Consider the following 21,630-nt stretch of genomic DNA (forward strand, 5'->3'; position numbering starts at 1 on the left):
TATTGATCATTATTCTGGATGAAGTCGCAAGTTGCAACATGGACTACTTTCTAGCCATTTGGCTAGTTAATTCATCAGACGCAACTACAGGTCTGTTTTGAGTTCTACATCATCTTTTGTGCAGTGCTTGGACTAAAAGTCAAGGTTGGTTTCCGTTGTAAATTCATTGGTTATGATTTTTACCATTTTCTTTATAATCCACTTGCAGGGATTAGGTGAGTTGACAGTCTGTTACGTCTCAGGTGCAAAATTAATTATCATGCAAGCTGAATCAAGCAAATAACTAAAATTGCAGGAAAACAACATTTCCGTACCAAAACGTAACGTATTTAATAAAATCCTTCAATTTTTGGTTTCAAGCAGTACTGTAAACTATATAATTCATAACCACGTATATAAAATGCCTCACAGGCATTTTCAAAATTTGTTTTCCTTATACATGCAGTGTAATATGTACTGTGTCAGTTCGCACATTCCTCCAGGATGAGCTTCAGGGCAAGCAGTCACTCGACCAAGTGATATCCTTCGCAAGGAGTGTAAGCAGAGTAGTCTGGTACGTTCGTTTTATCATTCGACATATTATTTCCTGCACATTGACAAGTTGAATTAGACAGCAACAAGTGATATATGTTTGATTCAGCATACTCAAATATATAATTGCTGCATTATGGAAATTTCCGATGAAGAAAATACGAGAAATGCTCAAATGTTTAACTCTTGGAAAAACAAAGTGACATACTATGATTTTGTATTGGAGTCATCTGACTGATATGACCAGATCCGAAAGACTGAAACATGGACTCCCCTTTATTCGACTGTGCATCAAAGGAAAGTATTTCAGTACTTAAATCAGTTCTCTGAGAGTACATGTTGCCGGACTGCGGAACCAAATGTTCATAAGTTTGGAAGGTTTCTGGTTTAGTCTTTTTCTCCTTTGGAGAATCAACTTCCGTCTCTGGTTCTGAGTCTGCATTATTTGGTAATGAGTTCGCTTGCTTTCTTTTTGAACGAGCCCTTCTGTTTTGAAACCAATTATAAACGTTTGCTTCTGAAATTTGGCCATGTTGTGTCAGCTGTAGAGTTATATCCTTGATCTTCTGCTTGCTAGGGGTCCCATTGCCCTCATCAAAGATCTGCTCAAGAATTTGAAGCTGTACAGGCGTAGGCGTCCACCTCTGCCTAGCAGTTATCTTGTGACCAGCAGCAGATGCCATTATTGGATCACAGTAAAGATTCCCAAGCCTCATTCCTGAAAACCAGGAAGCATAAAAGCTGTTTACGGAGCAAAATTCATTTTCCAAGGAGTCCAGTTCTCCAGGCATTGAAAAACAGGAAAGACAAGTAGATCGTTCTGATGATGAAACAAACAAACAGCAACGGTCCCGCTTATTCTTACAATTCTAGTTTACAGCAAACAGAACCGTTAATATTAAAGTTTAATCAATTAACAGAACAGAAACAGAGGAGTATACTTTCTAAAACCCAGATTTAGTCTTACAGTTTACTTCCTATACGACAAGTAGATCCAACAGAAAAAACTATTCTAGTAGGTCCAAACAAATGGGGGATGAAACAGAGAAAAAATGAGAAGAGTAATGCAAAAAGATAAGAAAAGAGAGAGACCCGCAAGGTCCTGTTGGGCGGTGATTGCCTTGTGCATCTCGACGAGCTGCTCGCATATGGAAGCATAGACAGAGATCTGCTGCCTGAGAAGTTCCATTTGCTCATCGGTCATCACTTTGACGTAGAGACCACCAACACCATCGGCGTTGCTCAATTGCTCCACCTGCATTTGCAATTGCTCTGTTTGATTCTGTTGCTGCTGGTTCTGCCACTCCATCACCCTCTGCTTCTGCAACTTCTGGGTTCGTTTCTATGTCTCTATTCTCAGCTAACCCATTTAGCCATTTCCATTTTTTCTCCTCTAAGCAAAGCCAAAAACAAAAAGGGGGGGGGGGGGGGGGGGGGGGGGGAAGCACTCAAAGAAGAAGAAGAATTATTGGATTGGACCCTAAAAAGAAAATGCCACGTCGGACGCGCACTCTAACACTGATTGCGGGGGTCGCGGCGGGTCTTATGAAGAATTTCTCCGTTTGTCTGTTTGTCTTTTCTTTTTGCTTTGCCACGACGGCAATGTCTTCTTTAACGTTAACCCTCCTCTGCTGGCAGGTAAAGCGCGTGGGAATCACGGACCAATGGCTACGGTCGTCTTTGGTTTGGTGTCGTCAAAGCTGACTTTATTGAATATTCCCAATTCCATGCAACGTTGTTTTTCTTTTAGGGTTTAGTTTAGATTTAGACAAACAAATTTAAAAATTTGGTCATTTTTTCTGCAGAAGCCACCGACTGAAAGTTCAACCTATTCTGGAAAACGAAATCAAAGAAACAAACTAATTTTTTGGGTAAAGTTAATACAATAATGCCATATTTATCATTTAATGGTGGAGGGGTGGACTGCTTGGCTTAGTGGTGTCCATATTATTTTAAATAACCATGATCCTCTCTCCCTCTTTGAACTAGTTGATCGTAGACCTGCCCGTAGACGATTACTGAAACCAGGAAAAAGGAAATTGGATTTCCACAAAAAAAGGGTACGTGTACCTAACTTTATGACCACCACCTCAAAACTCTCGTTTTTTTTTTCTTCTAAATTTCATTCCAAAATTTTTTAAATATTCTTTTCTATTTTAGCACTTGTCAATATTATTGTTGATCTTTGCTAAATATAACCATAATCATTCATCAATCTGGAAGTGATATGAAAAGTGAACCTAATCATTTCATTTGCATTTTTTGTGATGATTATTTCAAGTCAGATTATTCAAAAAGTTGACAAAAAAAACAAAAAGAAGTTTTTTTAACCTAAAAAATCGTTGAAGTGTTCTCCAATTTAACTAACGAAAATTTTGTTATTTTGCATGTCATCGTGAGTTTATAATGAGGATTAAACCTTTTTTACAATAACGAATTGAGTGTGTGATGATTTAAGATGAACTTGGGTTACATTCACTTATGTACTGGATTTGGAGGATAAAAGGTTTTTGATTACTATTTTCAATTTAGAATACACGAAAGTATTATTATTATTATTTTATTTTATTATTGTGCTTAAATGCTGACCAGATACTTCTAATTAAAATATTATGACCATAATTCTTCCTTCTAACTAATATGGTATCATCTTTTGCATCGACAAGAATTGTTTCATCCTTAAAAGACCAAATTTTCTCTTGAATATTTGTCTATTACAACCAAAACTTACTTCTAGTTACGTTTTCATTTTCAAAATTAACTTGACTTCTTTCTTGTTTAAAATATTAATGAAAAGTAAATAACAAAACGAGAAATTTAATTTATTCTTGGGTTTAAAACTAAAAAATACCTAAAAGCCACGTAAAATATAGAGTTACAATTACGGCTTCAAATAACTGGAACCAACGGTGAAAGCGATTAGTCAAAATGGTCAAGGATTGCTAGATTGTAGTCTTGAATGCCATAGAAGCTGGTAACAGCAGACCAATTAATCGTCCGTACTAGATTATTTATTATTATAACAAAATGAAAGAAAAACACCCTAATTGATATCACAAGTTTAATCCTTGAATATTTAGGTTTCGATGGAGTTGAGATCAATGGAGCCAATGGGTACTTAATCAATTAGTTTCTTAAAGACAAGCCAACAACACAAGGGATGATCAATATGGAGGAAGCTTAGAAGTGCCGCAAGATTTTGTCTAGAAGTTATGGAAGCTGTGAGTGAAGAGATCAGCAGCGACGTGTTAGAATTTGGTTGTCGTCATTTGCAGATTACGACTGCAGTGACTCCAATCCCAAAGCTCTAGGCAAGTTCTAGAGCAAATCATTGCACAAATATGAAATTTGTATTGCCAAATGGTTGAGCCAAGGATGGCAACTCGGTTTGAGAAAAGGGAGGGGGAAGAAAGAAGCTTACTGGGGATGAGAAAAGCGTTTAGAGGGGCAATTTTGTCCGGTGGATACAAGGAAGCAGTAGAAATGGTGGTGCTGATCTTGTTGCTTTCGGAAGGTTGTTCTTGGCTAACCCAGATTTGCCTATAAGGTATGATACAAGTACTTTCCAGACTCATGACTCAGTAATTGGATACACTGATTATCAAATCCTTGAAATGAATTGAACGTCATATGGTAATAGTATACGGTATTTGATTTGCAATCGTTTTTTGGTATGAACAGTACATTTTACTATTGTAGAAAACAAAAGTTGGCTTAGATAAAAAGCAAACTCTCGGCGTAGCATAACAAATTTTATATTGTCCTACGAGAACATTTAATATTTTTTTTAAAAAAAAAAGTGAATCCCAAGTGTTCCCAAAGAAATTGGTTGAAGTTCGTAATTTGGAAGCATATGAGAAAGGCATCTTCTATACCGAGCCCTACCACGGTGGAAGAGTTTCAAATAATCGAGTATCTGATTCTATAATGCATTATTAGTTATAATTTGCAGCAATGTTGTATAAACGACTCTATCAGCCAAATGGTTGAAGAACCAATACGATGTAGACACAAGCCCCCTCCCAACAAATACATGGAAGCAATATACCGGAATATCCCTCTCTCCTCAACCGCTCCCGCCAGAGGAGATTCCAGTTTCCAGCCAGAAACGCCATACAACCCAAGCCAGCAAGACACTCTCATTCAAACTACTATTCAACTAATTACCTTCTCTTCAGATAAGAGAAGGAATATAAATTCAGAGACATAATAGCTGCAGACAAATGAGAACCAACCTAACAGAGGCATAAAAGAGTGGTCTACAAATAACCATGAAGAAGACACGGCTAAATACATATAAAAACACAACCACTAGAGAAATTAAAGAACGATCTCTGTTAATGGTGCCCAACCGAGCTTGATCGGAAAATGTAATACATAAGTGAGTGTTTTGATCTTGTCACACGATGTGTGAAGTGGAATTTTCTTGTTATCTCAGTTGAAAAGTTAAAAAACACAGTTGGATTGGAATAACTAACATTGTAAGGTACAAGGCAGATGATCTCCCATTACAACCCCTTCGTTACTGAATGCACAAACAAAATAGCAGGGAGATACTAATATATTTTCATGATATAAAAAACCAATTAACAGGAAATGATCAAACCATTATTATGGAAAGATCAAGTACACTGACAGCCTAAATGACGTTACTATCATCTACATCTTCACTCGTCATCGTCCTCCTGCAAAATTGGAGGGGGAAAAAGATGAAATGAAAAAACAGACCCAACATTAGATGTTTAATTTTAACTAAACTCCTTAAGAAAACTAACCTCTTCGCTGCCCTCATCTCCATCCTCATCATCATTGACCTCAGACATTGATTTCTCAGATTCATCTTCATCTGCAGCATTGGCTCCACTGGCCTGAACTCACCCGTTAAATGAGAATTCATTCACATAAGAAAATAAGTGCTGCAATCAAAATGATTAAAGGACTTTTACGAGAGGATATACCTGTTTCTTGTTATAGGCCTTCATGTTTTTTTCATATTCAACCTTCCTCTTGTCAGCCTTAGCAATGTAAGGTGCTTTTTCCTGATATTATAAACAGTAATTCAGAGAGAGTTTATAATATCAGGATAACGATAAGAAATACTATGATAGCTATCACGTACAGCATCTGACATTGATTTCCATTTCTGCCCAGCAGCTTTACCAACCTGATTGCATCAATTGTAAACCAATATCTTCGCTCATTCCCACAAAAGAGTCACGAAAAATTCAAATAGAGACAGAAATTAAAAGAGCAACTAGTACAAAGTTAAATAGCTTACAGCAGACACTGCTTTGTTGTTCGGATTCTCCTCATTGAACTTCTTCCTAAACTCTTCCCTTTGATAATAAAACAAACGCAACAATAGGACAGCAAATAGGTCAGATGATACTCTACTTACCTAAAGAAAACGACTGCAAAAACAAAGGGTCTATGCATAGACCCAACAAATCAAAGGAATCTATTTTGTAGAAAATCAACAATTCTATTTTCACAGATATTTCAAATTAATTCCAACACCGGTAGTCGCTCACGGAAAACAAGATCGTCGTCTTTGTATCCTTGTTTACAATCTTTTCGCAACTCTAAAACCATTCAAATTAGAAAGTTTGCAGATAATAAGAATAATTCAAAACGGTAAATTAAAAGATAAAAAATTACATAAATACGAAGAAGGCGCTGGCAGGCCTCTTGGGTTTGTTAGGATCTTTCCCTGCCTTCTTACTTCCTTTCTTACCCGCTGCACCTTTTTTCACAGCAAGCCTACAATTAAAAGGATAAAAAAATCACCAAAAGCGATCAATCAAATAGAAAAAGTCAACGCCTAGCTTTTAAACAGGTAATTGAAAAACAATGAAGCTTCGTAGATCTAGGGTCGATCAAAGCTAGAAAATAAACATATAAGACCAATAAAAAATTTATTTAAAGAAAAAAAAAAAAAAACTCACTTGGTGTCTGCTTTCTTCGACTCCGACTTCGATTTACCGCCTTTCATTTCGAATCCTGCAGTATAGTATGGGATCAGCAACAATTGGAAGGAAAAACAAAGAAAAGAGATGAAATTAGAAGGAAAAAAAAGATGAAAAGTGGGAGGAGATGGATGAAACGTACCGACGGAAGAAGTTGGGGAAGGAGGTTAGGTTAGGTTAGGTTTAGGGTTTGAAGAGGAAGGGGGAGGAAGAAGCGAACGTGGTGGGAAGAGAGGGAGTTATGAGAGTAAAAAAGGGGATAATTAAGTCCCTATGGAGGGGAATGGCAAATTGAAATTCAATTGCGCATGAAATGAAAGCTGGGATTTAGGCGGGATTCTAAATTTATTGCCACCTCAATAATCTGCGCACTCTTATCTCATTGGTCCACCTCATTCTCTTCCATCTCTCCGCCTCTTTGTGTTTTCTCTCCTAATATTCGTTGTCTTCGCTTGGCGGTGCCACTCCCCCACCCCCCTCGGGCAAAAGCCGAACACCCTCTCTCAAAGCCCGTCTTTCCAACATTTGGGCCTTCTTTATAAAATTAAGCCCAATAACAACCCCAGGCCCGCATAACTGAACCCAAATCGAAGCTTCCCTTTTCATATATGGGCCTTCGTTTAAGCCTGCAAGAAAATGTAATTTATTGTTACGTACCCTTTCCTTTTTCATTAATTTCATTTTCAACACTGCCCTCAATGTATATTCTTTTTTTCAATTTTACTTTCAAACTTTTTAGGTATGGTTGCTCTCTCCTCTCTTTGTTTGATATTCTTTTTCCATTCTTTTTTTGTTTATATTTTTTTTAAGAGTTTTTTCAAAAATAGAAAAAATGACATCCAATAAAAAAAAATTAATTAGATATACACAACATTAAAACAAAAAGTTTGTTGAATATTTAAAAAATACTAGAAAAATTGATTGTGATTAAAGAAAACATAAAAAAAAAATAGTATAAATAAAATACAAAAGGCCCATAGGATGATGGAGTGGGCCCATTATGAGATGCGTTCGTAGTTTAGTTTAGAGTTTTATAATTGTAAGAGCGGTTTGTGTTTCTATTCCTTTGCATGCACGTTATACCGTCACTGATTCGCACGTGATAGGGTCATGCGATTCGCACGTGCCTAGAAATCCTGCACCCTCCGCCGTGAAAACTGAAATCAATTAACCTCCCTGCGCTTCGTTCCTGCGAGAAAGGGAAGAAGAACAATGGGCGAGGTTTCTAAATCCACCATGAAGAAGAAGAAGAAAAAGGGTCGCCCTTCTCTTTTAGATCTCCAAAAGCGCTTCCTCAAACAGCAAAAGTTGCAGGAACAGCATCAAGAACCCCATAACGCTTTCCACTTTCCCTCCAACCCTAAGAACCCACCTTCTTGTCGGAATCCCAATGTTCACCCCGCAACAGAGCAAGTCCCCATCACCGCTGCCGCCGTCGCCGACGACGACGACGAGCGCATTGAGAAGAAGCATAAGCCCTTACTCGGTTTAACTTCTCGTCAAAACTGTCCAACATTGTCCGGTTATTCTTTGCGTAAATCGGCCTCCTACGGCGAAGAGTCGGAGACGGCCCTCAAGCGTCGCAGAACCGGTGCCGCCCAGTTTGGATCTTCTCAAGTGGTGATGAACTGCCTATTTTAAACAAAAAAACATTTTAAAACAAGAAAAACCCTTTGGAAATGATTTATAAAATCTACCAATTTTAAATTTCTTTTTTAAAATATGTATTAAAAAAATTCATTTGCTGTGTTATGTTATCCAGACGAACGAGATTTAATTATTTGTTTATCTTCGCGTGTACATTGAAGATTCTGGCAAACTTTCTGTCAGATCGGTTGTTTGTGGTTTGTGTTTGACTTGGTCAAGTTTCGTCTCTATTTTATCTTTTTGAAGTTTGAGGTGATAGTTGCTCTCTTTCGGTAGATAATATTACTTAATGGAACTCTCGCTTTTTTTTATTTTATAATTATTATTATTTATTAATCAGATGGAAGCTTTAATCAAACCAAATAATGGAGTATCAACTAGAAAAAGAATGAATTTGTCTTGTCTCTGACTTTTTCTATTGATGCAATCAAATCGAAGGCCTTTCTGAACAGTTAAATATTATATTGAAATCGGTTCCCACTTCCCCAAGAGTTGTAATATTGTTTTAATGGTGATATTAACTTAATTTGCAGAGAGAAGATAAAGCTTTGAAAGCGACAGACACTGCACATGGTATGTTATCCAATTCTTAACAAAGCTCAGTTTTTGTTATTGTTGAAGAAGAAGAAGAAGAAGAAGAAGAAGAAGAAGAAGGTGGTGTGTGTGTGTGTGTGAACTTTATTTGCTGATACTATTTTATGTGGTGTGTAGGGTCGCAGGTGGAGTCTGGTCCCACGACAACTTTGCCAGACAAAAAGTTGTTGATTTTCATCCTTGATAGGCTTCAAAAGTGCGACTGTTCATTTGTTTCTTATCGTTTTCCAACATTATTGTTTGCAATTTAATAATCGTTCTGAGTAGTGCTCTCTGTTTTCTTCCAGAAAAGACACCCATGGAGTATTTTCCGAACCCGTGGATCCAAACGATGTACTTTTTTTTTTGTTTTTTTGTTTTTCTTTAATATCATCTTTTTATTGTTAGTTTTTAGGTTTTTTTAAATTTGATTCATTTTTTGGTAATCTTTACAGCTTCCCGATTACCATGTCATTATTCAAAATCCTATGGATTTTGGGACTGTGAGAACGAAATTAGATGGAGGAGCTTACGCAAATTTGGAACAGTTTGAAGTGCGTACTTGTGCTTTTATGATTTCTCTTTTTATTTCTGTTGATACGTACATTACTAATTATGTAGTGCGTGGTTCTTAATTATTGTTCAAGACTTGCATTCTGTTGGCCAGTAGATTGTGCCTACCACCTCTCTGTCTTCTTTTCAACTCTCTAATTTTATGATATTTGACTTATGGAACTGTTTGAGTCGTCTGAATTACATCCATGTCAATGCATGTGCAAAAGACTGCGGAATTTTCTGCTATTTACCCTACCTGTGTTCACAATCCCCCATGTTTTTACGCTCCTAAAACGTTTTCAGCAACTTTAAGTGTATGGTTGCCCTTTTTATAAACTGTGGTTTGGTACTCAAGGCACTGATGTGCGAAGTCTTAATCTCGATGGGCTTTGATTAGTATCTGTGGTGAGCTCTCATAATATATGGTTCATGCTATTGTCTAAAAGTTTGAACATCAAGAATTTGCTTAGAATGACATAAGATGCACATCTTTTACTCTGTATGACTGTACCCTTTTTTTCTATATATTTATATATTTGTTTTCAAGTAATTTGTGAATTTAATGTGGCAGCGATGGAATATAGGGTGAAGTATTGATATTTTATCATTTTAATCTTGCAGGAAGACATTTTTTTGATATGTTCGAATGCAATGAAGTATAATGCTTCTGATACTGTTTTCTTCCGTCAGGTTTAGACAAGTTTGGAACTTTGTCTTTGAACGTTATGGCTTTAGAATAACTATTGGATTTACTGTTTATATGTTTTAAAGTTCACTTTATTTTAGGCACGATCAATACAAGAACTTGCAAAGAAGGATTTTGAGAATTTGAGGCGAGAGAGCAGTGATGAAAGTGAACCAGAACAGAAAGTTGTGAGGAGAGGTAGGCCTCCAGGAAAGAGCCTGAAGAAATCATTAGGTCTCTGTAACCCTATTGAAAGTAATGGAGCAGAGTTCTGCTCAGGTGCTACTCTTGCTTCTGGATGTGATGATTCCTACAATGTCAATGGTTACAGTTTGAGAAGAGCACGTTCCACCTTCAGGCCCCTGCCTGCAGATCCTCTAGCAAGAACATCATCTGCAGCACAAACTCAACATGGCGAAACTTTGGCCAGCTGGTTGCCTGAATGGAAAAATGAGTTTCCAGGTCTTTTATACTTCACACTACTACAAAATATCTTATGGCCATCGTTAGAGTTTTGTCCAACATATCTGAGAGTTTTATCCACTCGTTTTCAGCTTCAGTTTTAAAGGGTGTTCTTAAAAGTGGAAAGAATGATAATATGGCTGTGAATGAGAATAGACGTGATACCTATAATCGTTCCATGTCATGTGGGAATTGGCCATCTGTCTTTGGTGACCTTGATGGAGACTTGAAGCAACTAATTACTGTATGTAGTGCATTCCTTGTTCTGTTCTTCCATTGAATGTTTTTGTATATTCATTGGAGATCGCATTACTTCTCCTTTATTGTCTTGAAGAAATCCATTTTAGTTTGGGAATGAGTGTGGGGTTGCTCTTTTTCTCTTTCTTCTTTTTTTTTTTTTTTGTGTGTGTGTGTGGGGGGGGGGGGGGGGGGTGGGGGGGGGGGGGGGGGCTTTTTTCTGTGATTGGTATGAGTTTGACTGCAGTCATCGTAAAGCTAATTTTTATCATTATCAAACAGGTGGGTTTGCATGCCGAGCATGGTTATGCAAGAAGCTTAGCTCTCTTTGCAGCCGATCTTGGTCCTGCAGTTTGGAATATTGCTTTAAAGAAAATTGAAAGTATTAGTCGGGAGCTGGGGCGAGTATTAATACAAGAAATTGAAATGCTACAGCAGCATCGTTTGTTGCCTCTGGATGGAGGCTCATCCGACATGAAAACAGTGGCAAAGAGCACGGCTGTTCTTCCATGTAGAAGCATATCTGGCTCTAACATTGGTGTTTCAAATAATTTTTTGAAACTTGGCGAAGATGCTGGTAATGAAATTGATAGAGTGAGAAATCCTGAAAGCGAGACAGTGTTGCTAGACAGAAGTAGAGGTGTAACAGGATCAACAACTTGTATACCGAATGAGCAGAACGTAGTAGTTCCTTCAAACATCCACACCACAAATGGTAATCTTTTCCCCCATTTTTCACAAGAAATGAGAATGGTAAGACTTGATTCTATTCTTGGTGGGACGTCTTATTCAGACTACTCTACATGCCCATCTCTCAACAATGCTTCTTTCCAAATCCCTTCCAGTTCAGATAATACGGATTTGTTAAGCCAAGCTGGAATGCCAAAACTTGCAGAAGAAGTTGCCTCTCAGTCACACGCTCTGTTGCATTCACCAGCCCGTGTCTACATTCAGGACTCAGTCGATGCGCAACAAGACAAGCGTAGTGAAAAGGCACATTGGCAAGAATTATCAACACGTCCTGTGCTAGATTCAATCACCTTCGATACCGACCTTAATTTTGGATTAGGCTTATCTGCTGCACCCAGTTCTAATCTGCAGATTCTTTCTCAAATTCAACCCGATTTAGTATTGCAGCTGTGAGGACATGATATTTGTTTTATGTATACGATACAATCAAAGTTGCAGTTATGTACAGATAGTAACTTCAGTTTATCTCATTTTCTAGATCTAGACCATAGTGATTGTACAATTATTGTCTAGATCCAACTCATTTATCTGTTTACGGGTTCAAACCAGAACCAAAATCAATATACAGTGAAGTTTTCAAGAACAATGATGTGTTTAACTGTCTCCATTATTGCTTTTTCCCAAACTTTGGTAGATGATGCCTGTTATATTATACTGTTTTTTATTCGTCTGTTTCTTTTTGGGGTGAGTGGGGGTGGGTGGGTGTAAATCTATGACCACTATTGTTCACATTATACAACCACCACCCAATCACGTGACTTTTTTTGCTTCAAATTGTCTTTTCCTTTTCGATGGGGCCCGGTCTCTCTTTTTCTTTTGGTAGTAATTATATATATATATATATATATTCATCGTTGTGTTAGTTTCATGTTCTAATAATAAGACATGGCAAAAAATAAAAAATAAAAACCTTTTCTTCCTTAATTAAACCCAAATTATATCACTATCCATGCCGATCAATTGGCTCATCACCCTATCAGTGCCACTTTTTTAATAATCATAAAAGAAATAATTGATCATATTATTATTTTTTAAAAAAATAATGAACAAATTATTTTATAGGTCATATGAATTTATAAGCAGCATTACATGTGATGTGGATGAGACTTGCCGTGTTGCACTGAATTTGTACAGATCTCCGTTAAATTAGGCTAAGGAGTTGACCTTATTCAAATCCGATCCCAACAGAACCCGTGGGGCTGGCAGTGTTAGTTTCCTAAATAACAGAGATAATAAGGGGCAGTGGCGGAAACTGAACGACCGGCCGACCGAAACTTTTGAATGCCGGCAAAGGTAAGGCAGAAATCAGACTTGTGTTAGGATTGCACACCAACATAAATGCAAGGAGACAATGGCCCACCATTCCCCCAGTCAAAAGTTCAAACTCTACACAAATTACAAAACTCCTCTTTTTGCCTCTCCCAGAAAAAAAAAATTGAAATTTCTTTTCTTGGAAGAAACAGGGAAATTTGAGGCCAAATTTCCGGTGCCTCAAACAATAAAAGCAACTATGAAGAATCCATTTGAAAAGGGTAATCTCAAAGAAGAACACAAAGGGTAAATCTGAAAATGCATATTTGAAATGGAGTACACGTGTAAATCGAAAAGATATAAATCAGCAACATAGTATGGAAGTATCCACACATGACTTTGCTAAAGTTCAAGCTCCACGGAATCATCTAAAACTACTATTGTACACCTCTCAAGTGTCAAGGCCAAGATTATACTCATTTCTACAAAATATTGAAACGAAAAACTTTATTACACGTCGGAAGCTTGGCATTATTCTGTTGTTTGCTTCATTCATTCTTCATGATAGAGATACAAACCGAGGCCAAATCTTGCACAAGCCTTGCAAAAAGCTATTTCCTCTGCAGCAGCTACAGGATCCTCAATATTGCTATCAGTAGCCGATACAGTTCCTGTCGATTCACGATGTGCCTCTCCATCCGATCCTCGAACAGTCACACGATAAACGACAGTTACACTACCATTGTCAGAAAATATGACATCTCGTATCTCTCCACACCATCCAGGGGCATAGAAACTCAACATCCTATTAGCATGAAACCAAGGGATGAAAGTGGTGGGAGAACGATCATGTGTGTCAGAATGAGGCGCTTTCTGAGCGATGTTATCGGGGATTCTCTTGTTTAGATCGCGGAGGATCTCAGCAAGGGGTCGAGTGATGCAAGATGAGTTAGCTGGGGAAAAAGATTTGTTGAGTGGAACAACATAGTTGGAATTCGGTACTCCCTTCTTACTACTATTAGCATCACTGCTGGAGCAAACAAGACGAAGATGGGGTCGTCTTGAAGTGGTAGAAGTTAGAGGGAGTCGGATCTCACTAGTTGAGTAGGAAGAGTGTATGGAGGATAAGGCAGTGGGGTGAGGTCCTAAGAGCTGGGAATGAGCATACGTTTGGAGAGCCATAATAACAATGAAGCAGAGCAGGGGCAACCAATGATGACTTAAGTTAAACTCAACTCTCTCGCAAATATGCAAGGTGTTTACCAAATACTAAATGACATAAATTTAGAATCAGAGCATTCAATTTGAGCGGTTGGTGACAGGGACAGTGATCCACACTAGCGAAAAAATCAACAATCGTGAAAGAAGGCAAAGAGAACAATTCGGAGTCGATAAAACAGAAACAAAGGTAGCTTACAAGCACAAGAATGCCTTCAAGAGTGACACCAAGAATTTAACATACCTGCACATAAAGAAAAAAGACAACCTGTAAATTAATCAAGATCAACCAAAAAACAGCATCCCAACCCAAGGTGCAATCAGTGGATTGGACAGCCACAATAGAAAGAGATTCACAAAACCCCAAATGCAATAGAAAGATCCAGCTGGAGTATCACGATAAATCTCAAAGAAGAAAATTTTGAAATCCCAAAGAACGTTTGAAATAGGTGGTACTTCCACTTATCCTTTTGGCAAAACAAAAGAAAATAATTTTAAGCCTACAGATAACTCAGAATCCCAAAGCACTATTCCTATGCCAAACCAACACTCGGAAAGTGTATTTGCTGTGGCCAACGAGGACGCATAACAAACTTAGCAAACTCACAAGTTGGCACTTGTGAGTTTCTGCATTAGAATTACTTGATCCTAAAAACACTTTGATTAATAGTGAAAAAGAAAAGTTGCTAAACCCCTATTTACAACACCAAACTTAAAACCAGATGCACACCCTTCCCCATATAAGGTGTGGTGGATAAAGAAAGGGTTGCAATTTAGTACCACTGGTCATCCAAAGACCGACGGCCATACAGAGGTGATCAATATAACTTTGAGCAATCTAATAAGGTCCCTTAGCAGCCAAAACCAAAGCAGTGGAACATAGCACTGCCTCAAGCTGTGGTTGCATTCAACTACACAAAATCTCTCACTCAGCAGGGAAGCATCCACTTGAAATTGTCTATACTAAATTGCCTAGACTAACTGTGGACTTGTTTAAATTTCCCTCTACGATTGAGTTTAATCAGATAAAATGGCAGAAAAAATTGCAAAAAAGCACACAAAAGTCAAAACAATTGGAAATCAGCAACCGAAAGTATAAAGTAGATGCATAGTGGAACGAATTTAGTGAAGATGAGCACCAGAGGGGTTACAGATCAAACCAACCTTCAATTTATCCAACCACGCTGAAAATATTTTTCTCCCGATAATTTTCGGATTTCAGATCCGATTAGATCCACTCACGTTTGGAGCTTTCTTCGATAGATCTGCAATGGTTTTAAGAAAAAGAAATCTGTAAATATCTCAAAAGTTCAAATAGTCAAAAAGCTATAGATCTTCAACAAATAAGTTTCATTTTTAGCAACGGCAAAACCTTGATTTTAACGTCGCCGGAGACAAGTTGGATGCAGTTCTTGATCAAAAATTGGCACGGCGGCTTAGGATCCTCTCTACAACTTGAAACGGCAGCTAACTTTTCTTCCCCTCACCTAACTCTTTGAGGAAATGATGTAGATAGTTTGTCAGATCAAGGGTTTTTCACCATGGGCTTTAGTTTTGAAGTGGGCTTAGAAAGTTATTGGGTCTTCCAGATCAACTTCACCCTTCACAGGTTAGTTTTCAAATGGCTACAAATTGTCATACACCGTATAGAAATTGAGTTTGACCACCCTCGTTTCTTCTTTGACCGAACTGTACGGATCTTCACCAACAACCATTGAAGTCCATATTTTGATGAAACGTTCAATCAAAACCTCTTGAAGAGAAATTGAAAGCATAAGGAAATTCATTTGCGGGAATGATTTCATAAGAGAGAGAATTGAAAGAACTAAGAAGAGTACAAAGCAAAGTCGAGCAAGAACAGAATTTGGCATCTGGCGTCGTTTCTTATATACAGATTCCCGCCCAACTTCAATCCAACTTTTAGCTTATTGGAATGATTTTCGAAGTTCTTAGAAACGTTAAAAGCATTTCAAATGTGTTAGAAAGTGATTCCAAACGCATTAACTTGGTCGACTGTCTGCAATTGCATTATTGCCTTTCCAGGACAATGGTAAATGACTATTCATCAAAATTCTGATTGTAATCCAAAAAAGTGATTCCAATGACCATGTTGAAGAATTTGTAATCTTTCTCTTGTGCTATGGTTAACTGGGTTGAGATCCCAATATGTAATTCTGGTCCCAGACAGCCAAACACATTGAATACAGAAATAGAACAGAAATAGAACAGAAATAGAACCAGACATACTTTTCTATTTAAATACTTTGGAAAAAGAATTGGGGTTGTGCTGTTATTTCCCAACACTTGCATCCTAGATTTGGGTCCAAATCTATAACCACCATTCTTCACATTATACAACAATCCAATCATGTGCCATCTTTTGTTTCTAATTGTGTCTTTCTTCTTTTTCTTTTTTCTTTCTTTTTTTCACTTTAATGGGTCCCAGTCTAGTTTTATGTCATATTCTTTCAAGATACAGGACAAAAAACAAAAACTTTTTTCTTTAATTAAACAAAATCATATGATTCATGTCACTGTTGACATTAACGACAACTTTGCTTCGATCTATATCAAGCCAGTTGGCTCATCAAGCTTTCTATGACCCATTTTTCAAGATTAATGATAAATTTTGAATTTCTAATCAACATCGCATGTGGTGTGGATGAGATTTGCAGTGTTGCACCGAATTACTACAGTGCTCCGTCAGGTAAGGTTTAACGTCCGTCAATGGAGGGAAGGAGTTGACTTTAACCAAAAACAAAGTCAAACACGCTAACCCACAGTTCCAACCGGATTTGAACCGGTTGGAGAGTGATAGTTTGGTAAATAGCAGTGAAGATGAAGGGCAGTAAGGGAAACTTGACGACCGGCCGACCGGAACGTTTAAATGCGGGCAAAAGGAAAGAAGAAATTCAGAGGGAAGAGAGCGACTTGTGACGATTACCCACAAACATAAATGCAAAGAAATGGAGGCCCACCATCTCCCCAGATTCAAACCCTAAACATTGCTCACTTGGGTTTCCTTTTCTAGGAAGAAACAGGGAAATAATTTGAAGCTAAATCTCTCTGTTATCGCCCTTCTCCTTTTACTTCGCCGGAATCTGAACCCGATCGTCGCCGGTGGACTTCCTCCTCCGACCAACCCATTCATATTTAGCTTTGCTTTCTCATTTTTGCCCTTTAGATCTATCTTTGGTTGAAAGATCCTATTCGCCTGTGGCGATACTTCTGATCGAATTTCCCTATTTATTTACTCTCTTTTTTGTTGGGTTCTTAGAGTATGTAGCCTACACTCTTTATTTTGTTTTTTTCTTCGTAAAAAATTCTTTTTTTCTCTCTTCCTCTCTTTCTAACGGTTCTTCTCTGCTTAACCCTAGGGTTTGTCTTCGAATCTTCCTGATTCGGAGGGGGAGGCTCATGGGACCAAGCTTTCTCCCTCTGGTCAGGGCTAGAGTGAAGTTAATTTGAAATGTGTTTATGGGTCGAGTTGGGAATTGCGGATTTCGTTGGTTTGAGTGATTTTTCTTTGTGAGTGATAATTTCAGTTGCTCTGCTTTTGGAGATGAGCTGTTTTTCTTGCATTCGTACTCGTTGTAAAGACGCCAGCAAGGTCGAAATTGACAACGGTATGGTACTCGTTCGAATTTTAAGCTCTCTTTCTCTTTCTTACTTTATTTTGAGGTCAGATTTCACTAAGACTTCGATGTTTTGGGATTTGTACACTTGCAAAATTTCGCGCAGGGAGTGGGAGGGGGAAGTCATATTCAAATGGTAAATGCCTACTGCAACTACCAGATTCTTAATGTTTTTTGTTGCTAAATGAAAAGGATTAGTAAATAAGCTTTTGATTTTCATCATATGGTTGTTGAATTTGTGTGCAGAAACTGGAAAAGGGAAGGAATCACAAAACAGAGGTGGAAACAACCGGAAATGTGGAGCTGCGCGAAGCTTCCCGTTTCGCGAATTGGCGACTGCCACAAGAGGTTTCAAAGAAGTGAACTTGATTGGTGAAGGGGGTTTTGGAAGAGTTTACAAAGGCCGATTAGAATCAGGCCAGGTTGTTCTTGCTGGTTCCTTTTTTTTTTTTTTTTTGTTCTAACCACCTAGATCGATGAAAAACACATTGTGGTTTCGTTTTTCTTTAAAGTTGAGTTTGACGTATATGCAACTGTCGTTTGCTTGGTCGAACAGATTGTTGCAATCAAACAACTCAATCATGATGGTCTTCAAGGATATCAGGAATTCATCGTTGAAGTTCTCATGTTAAGTTTATTGCATCACAGTAATCTTGTCACATTGATTGGCTATTGTACTGATGGAGATCAAAGGCTGTTGGTCTATGAGTACATGTCGATGGGAAGCTTGGAAAATCATCTTTTTGGTAAATGCCTATCTTTCTTTACCCTATGTTTCTGCACAAACTAAAGGAGATCAGGTGCTTTTGATATTTGTTCTGTTCTTGAGCCTGAGGGATTAGAGAGTGGTAACTAATGCCTTTTGATATCCTAACGAATAGCATAGAAATATTAATGTGGGACTCTCTCTACTTAGTTCCTAATTATGTTCCTTTTCTTCTTGGTTTTGTATTTTGTTTTCAGGTTTGTTGCCCAAACGATCGCCATTGAGTTGGAACACTCGAATCAAGATTGCACTTGGTGCTGCACAGGGCCTCGAGTATCTTCACTGCACAGCCAATCCGCCAGTCATTTACCGTGACTTGAAATCTGCAAATATTTTACTGGACGATGATTTCAATCCAAAGCTCTCCGATTTTGGACTGGCCAAGTTAGGACCAGTTGGCGACAACACTCATGTTTCCACCAGAGTTATGGGAACGTATGGCTATTGTGCTCCGGAGTATGCCATGAGTGGGAAACTGACCCTTAAATCTGATATCTATTGCTTTGGTGTAGTTCTCTTGGAGATAATTACAGGTAGAAAAGCTATAGACACCACCAAGAAACCTGGAGAGCAAAATCTTGTTGCTTGGGTAAGTTGTCAATCGTCATATTGGCCTGGGAAAATCTATGTCGTTGTTTTACCAACCCTGTGTATGTCTGTAGTTACCGTAGCTTCCTTGGAACAAAACTATTGGTGCTATTCCACAATCTTCAGAAAATGAGAACTGTTTCATGATTTTCCTGTTTAGAGAAAATTATTTCAACTTAAACGTTATGAGTCTTACAATCGTACTTATAGAGAATATTTTTTCGTTTTTCAATTACCATTTCCTGTGGCTGGGCTCTCGTTGTTGTAGAAGATGACATATTAAATGAACTGACTTTTCACCTGTGCCTCGTTTCAGTCTCGCCCTTTTTTAAAAGACCGGAGGAAGTTTGTTCAATTAGTCGACCCACTGCTGGAAGGGCGCTATCCACTTCGTTGTCTACACCATGCAATCGCAATTGCTGCAATGTGTCTGCAGGAGCAGCCAATGTTCCGTCCAATTATCAGTGATATTGTTGTAGCCCTTGAATATTTAGCTTCTCAGAGTCACGCATCAGAACAACCAAGGGACGGGGTACGTAGTCCGTCCAAACTATCTCCTCAAGGGGACAGTAGTGCCCATGTTCAAGATTCAAGATGCGGAAAGAGTTCAACATCCAAGTAAGGGTGGCTGCTATAGAAGTCTTCGCACAGCTCTGTAAGGCATCAGATCAATTATCTCGAATTATTGTTTCTTCGATCGGAATATCGTTTACTGTACACAGAGAAATAGCCAGCTTTTCTTTTAGCGAAGATTGTAGAAAGAAATCTTTGCTAAAAGAAAAGGCCTGACTATTTACATCGGTTTAAGTAGTTAATCTAAAAGGAAAAGGCCATTTGAAGATCTCAAGCATTGATTCTTCTTATATATAGTTTATGATAAACCATTCAAGAACGATACAGATTTTGTTTTTCGACTCGATTTTTTAATCGAATCCGAATATGATTCGAGTTGCATTTCATGTATTTGGTTGCAGGTGCATTTGCCGGCGATAGAGAAACCCGACCAACTCCAATCTCCTGTTTAATATTGTAGAATAAGTATCTAAATTTGCAAGTAATCCACATGCATTTTTGAATGACAATATCTCTCCTTTGGTGGTAGTTGCACATATTTCAGGTAATATGGGTTGTTTGCCTTCAATACAGACTTAGATCAAATAGTTTCATACATGACTTCACATCTTATCACTTTTTTTTCATCTTTTTTTTTTTTTTTTTTTTTTTTTTTGGCATAGTTCAAAATTTTCACTAGGTTCCAAATTATAAATCATTCAAATCAGATTAGATTCTGGGGTTAATAATTATGGATAGCTGTGAAAGCAATGAACAATTTCCCTGGACTACTTTGAACAAACATGATTGTAATAAATGGGTCAAATGGGCTTAGTAAGAGCAGTGAATCCAGCCCATATGGTCTACATAAGTATAGGATAAGGAAACATATATAATCCTACACAAAATTTAACAAATTAATCCAATTATGACATTTGGGATGTTAAAAATAATTGGTAAAAATTATAATAAGTTTTATGGATAAATCAAGGTAACTTGTTCATTTTCTTCTATAAAAAGAAAAAAAAAAAAAAAGGTTTTATCATTTGAACACAATAAGTAATGCTAAAAAACGGCAAGGGTTGAAAGGTAAATTGAATTATATTTATAACACTTGAGGCTATGCTTTCATTGTTTAGGTAAGTATAAATTTTGATAGTTATTATCTATGCTTTTTTTTTTTTTTTTTAGTGTTGTTTAATTTTAAGATTGATCATTTGAATAACATTCAGAAAATAGACTTTCAGAAAAGAAAAGAAAAGAAAAGAAAGAAAAAAAGAAGAAGAATTATAGCACTAATAATAAGCTTTGTGAAAAGAAGTGATTGGCATTTGACCAACCCAACTCAATAGGCAACTAAGACCTGCTATTTAGTCCCTTCCAAAAGAAACAATATTTTGACCAAATTGGCAAAGACTTAGAAGCAGCAACTAATAGCAACACATAATTGGATTGGGCCCCCAATAGGCCCATTTCTGGCCACCACACTTTCCCTACAAAGCAGTAGTTTGAATTTCTTGAGTTTACACAACTCTTATTTATTTATTTATTGAGTAAATTAAATTTGCACAACTTTAATTTCCTTTAATTGTATGATTGATTTTGGGGGCCATGGTCTACTCCCTTTCTCATGGATCTCTACCTATTTCATCTACAAATTTAATCATCATCTTCATTTCCTTCCTACTTTTTTCACTATTTAGCCATTACTAAATATATTACCTTCTTCTTTTCTTCCTATTTATTGAAGTACCCTACTTTTGACTTTTATACTTCGTTTAATTTGGTTATAAACCAAAATCCTCTCTGATTCTTTCCTTCCTTTTTTTTTTTTTTTTTTTTCTTTTTCCTTGTTTTCACATAATTGCATGTAGTTCGTTTCATTGCTTAAATGTGTTTGACTTTTCTTGGCTTCTTGTAATTCATTTCATTTATTATACGTATTTAGAAAGTCAATTCAAACGGACGTTTAATTTGTGATGACCCCACCCGTTCAATTGCAAGAGAGATTTTAAAAACTAATAATAAGAATGGTGATATGATTGTGGATTATGGGTGGAATACCTTATATTCTAACTTTTTAGGCATGTTCATTATCTATGGGCTAAATGACTTGGAGAATGTGTTTCAGTTCAACTTTCCTATTTATTCCTCTTTTTTTCTTTTGTCAATTAACATAATTTAAGATTTTCCTAGTCAACCAAAAAAATCTTA

The 21,630-nt window shown here is 37.3% G+C and overlaps 5 protein-coding genes and 1 pseudogene across 11 annotated transcripts; 3 read left to right on the forward strand and 3 right to left on the reverse strand.

Moving 5' to 3' along the window:
* Positions 1–305: 305 nt before the first annotated feature.
* On the reverse strand, positions 306–2,031 carry LOC103493822 (WUSCHEL-related homeobox 8-like). The gene is made up of 3 exons (XM_008454753.2): positions 1,624–2,031; positions 740–1,249; positions 306–586 (listed from the first exon to the last, which is right to left on the reverse strand). Exons 1-3 carry the CDS (start codon positions 1,838–1,840, stop codon positions 504–506), a joined length of 810 nt encoding a protein of 269 aa, XP_008452975.2. The 5' UTR covers positions 1,841–2,031; the 3' UTR covers positions 306–503.
* Positions 2,032–2,195: 164 nt separating this feature from the next.
* On the forward strand, positions 2,196–4,192 carry LOC103493821 (putative 12-oxophytodienoate reductase 3; annotated as a pseudogene).
* A 777-nt stretch (positions 4,193–4,969) lies between these two features.
* Positions 4,970–6,935, reverse strand: LOC103493820 (HMG1/2-like protein). 2 transcript variants are annotated; one of them, XM_008454751.3, is made up of 8 exons: positions 6,640–6,935; positions 6,477–6,531; positions 6,190–6,291; positions 5,810–5,867; positions 5,651–5,695; positions 5,490–5,570; positions 5,307–5,399; positions 4,970–5,216 (listed from the first exon to the last, which is right to left on the reverse strand). In XM_008454751.3, exons 2-8 carry the CDS (start codon positions 6,521–6,523, stop codon positions 5,199–5,201), a joined length of 444 nt encoding a protein of 147 aa, XP_008452973.1. In that variant the 5' UTR covers positions 6,524–6,531; positions 6,640–6,935; the 3' UTR covers positions 4,970–5,198. The 2 variants fall into 2 exon arrangements, with proteins under 2 accessions (XP_008452973.1, XP_050943730.1); XM_051087773.1 differs by having other exon boundaries at positions 4,970–5,213; positions 6,640–6,903.
* Positions 6,936–7,558: 623 nt separating this feature from the next.
* Positions 7,559–11,992, forward strand: LOC103493819 (uncharacterized). 2 transcript variants are annotated; one of them, XM_051087774.1, is made up of 10 exons: positions 7,559–8,117; positions 8,678–8,717; positions 8,856–8,934; positions 9,026–9,071; positions 9,173–9,271; positions 9,894–9,962; positions 10,059–10,419; positions 10,512–10,663; positions 10,939–11,409; positions 11,502–11,992. In XM_051087774.1, the coding sequence occupies exons 1-10, from the start codon at positions 7,710–7,712 to the stop codon at positions 11,508–11,510; spliced, it is 1,734 nt and encodes a 577-aa protein (XP_050943731.1). In that variant the 5' UTR covers positions 7,559–7,709; the 3' UTR covers positions 11,511–11,992. The 2 variants fall into 2 exon arrangements, with proteins under 2 accessions (XP_050943731.1, XP_008452972.2); XM_008454750.3 differs by having other exon boundaries at positions 7,560–8,117; positions 10,939–11,992.
* A 972-nt stretch (positions 11,993–12,964) lies between these two features.
* LOC103493818 (DNA repair RAD52-like protein 2, chloroplastic) lies at positions 12,965–16,069 on the reverse strand. Of its 2 annotated transcripts, XM_017045827.2 has the most exons (4): positions 15,248–15,478; positions 15,040–15,140; positions 14,075–14,119; positions 12,965–13,994 (listed from the first exon to the last, which is right to left on the reverse strand). In XM_017045827.2, exon 4 carries the CDS (start codon positions 13,837–13,839, stop codon positions 13,210–13,212), a length of 630 nt encoding a protein of 209 aa, XP_016901316.2. In that variant the 5' UTR covers positions 13,840–13,994; positions 14,075–14,119; positions 15,040–15,140; positions 15,248–15,478; the 3' UTR covers positions 12,965–13,209. The 2 variants fall into 2 exon arrangements, with proteins under 2 accessions (XP_016901316.2, XP_008452970.2); XM_008454748.3 differs by having other exon boundaries at positions 12,965–14,119; positions 15,248–16,069.
* A 645-nt stretch (positions 16,070–16,714) lies between these two features.
* Positions 16,715–20,034, forward strand: LOC103493817 (probable serine/threonine-protein kinase PBL21). 4 transcript variants are annotated; one of them, XM_051087776.1, is made up of 8 exons: positions 16,768–17,153; positions 17,253–17,501; positions 17,617–17,646; positions 17,757–17,932; positions 18,067–18,256; positions 18,474–18,865; positions 19,181–19,519; positions 19,839–20,034. In XM_051087776.1, exons 2-7 carry the CDS (start codon positions 17,438–17,440, stop codon positions 19,484–19,486), a joined length of 1,158 nt encoding a protein of 385 aa, XP_050943733.1. In that variant the 5' UTR covers positions 16,768–17,153; positions 17,253–17,437; the 3' UTR covers positions 19,487–19,519; positions 19,839–20,034. The 4 variants fall into 4 exon arrangements, with proteins under 4 accessions (XP_008452968.2, XP_050943734.1, XP_008452969.2 ...); XM_008454746.3 differs by having other exon boundaries at positions 16,715–17,501; XM_008454747.3 differs by lacking the exon at positions 17,617–17,646 and having other exon boundaries at positions 16,755–17,501.
* The last annotated feature ends 1,596 nt before the right edge of the window (positions 20,035–21,630 follow it).

Source organism: Cucumis melo, chromosome 7 (assembly GCF_025177605.1).
Source record: "Cucumis melo cultivar AY chromosome 7, USDA_Cmelo_AY_1.0, whole genome shotgun sequence".
In the NCBI taxonomy this organism is placed as follows: domain Eukaryota; kingdom Viridiplantae; phylum Streptophyta; class Magnoliopsida; order Cucurbitales; family Cucurbitaceae; genus Cucumis; species Cucumis melo.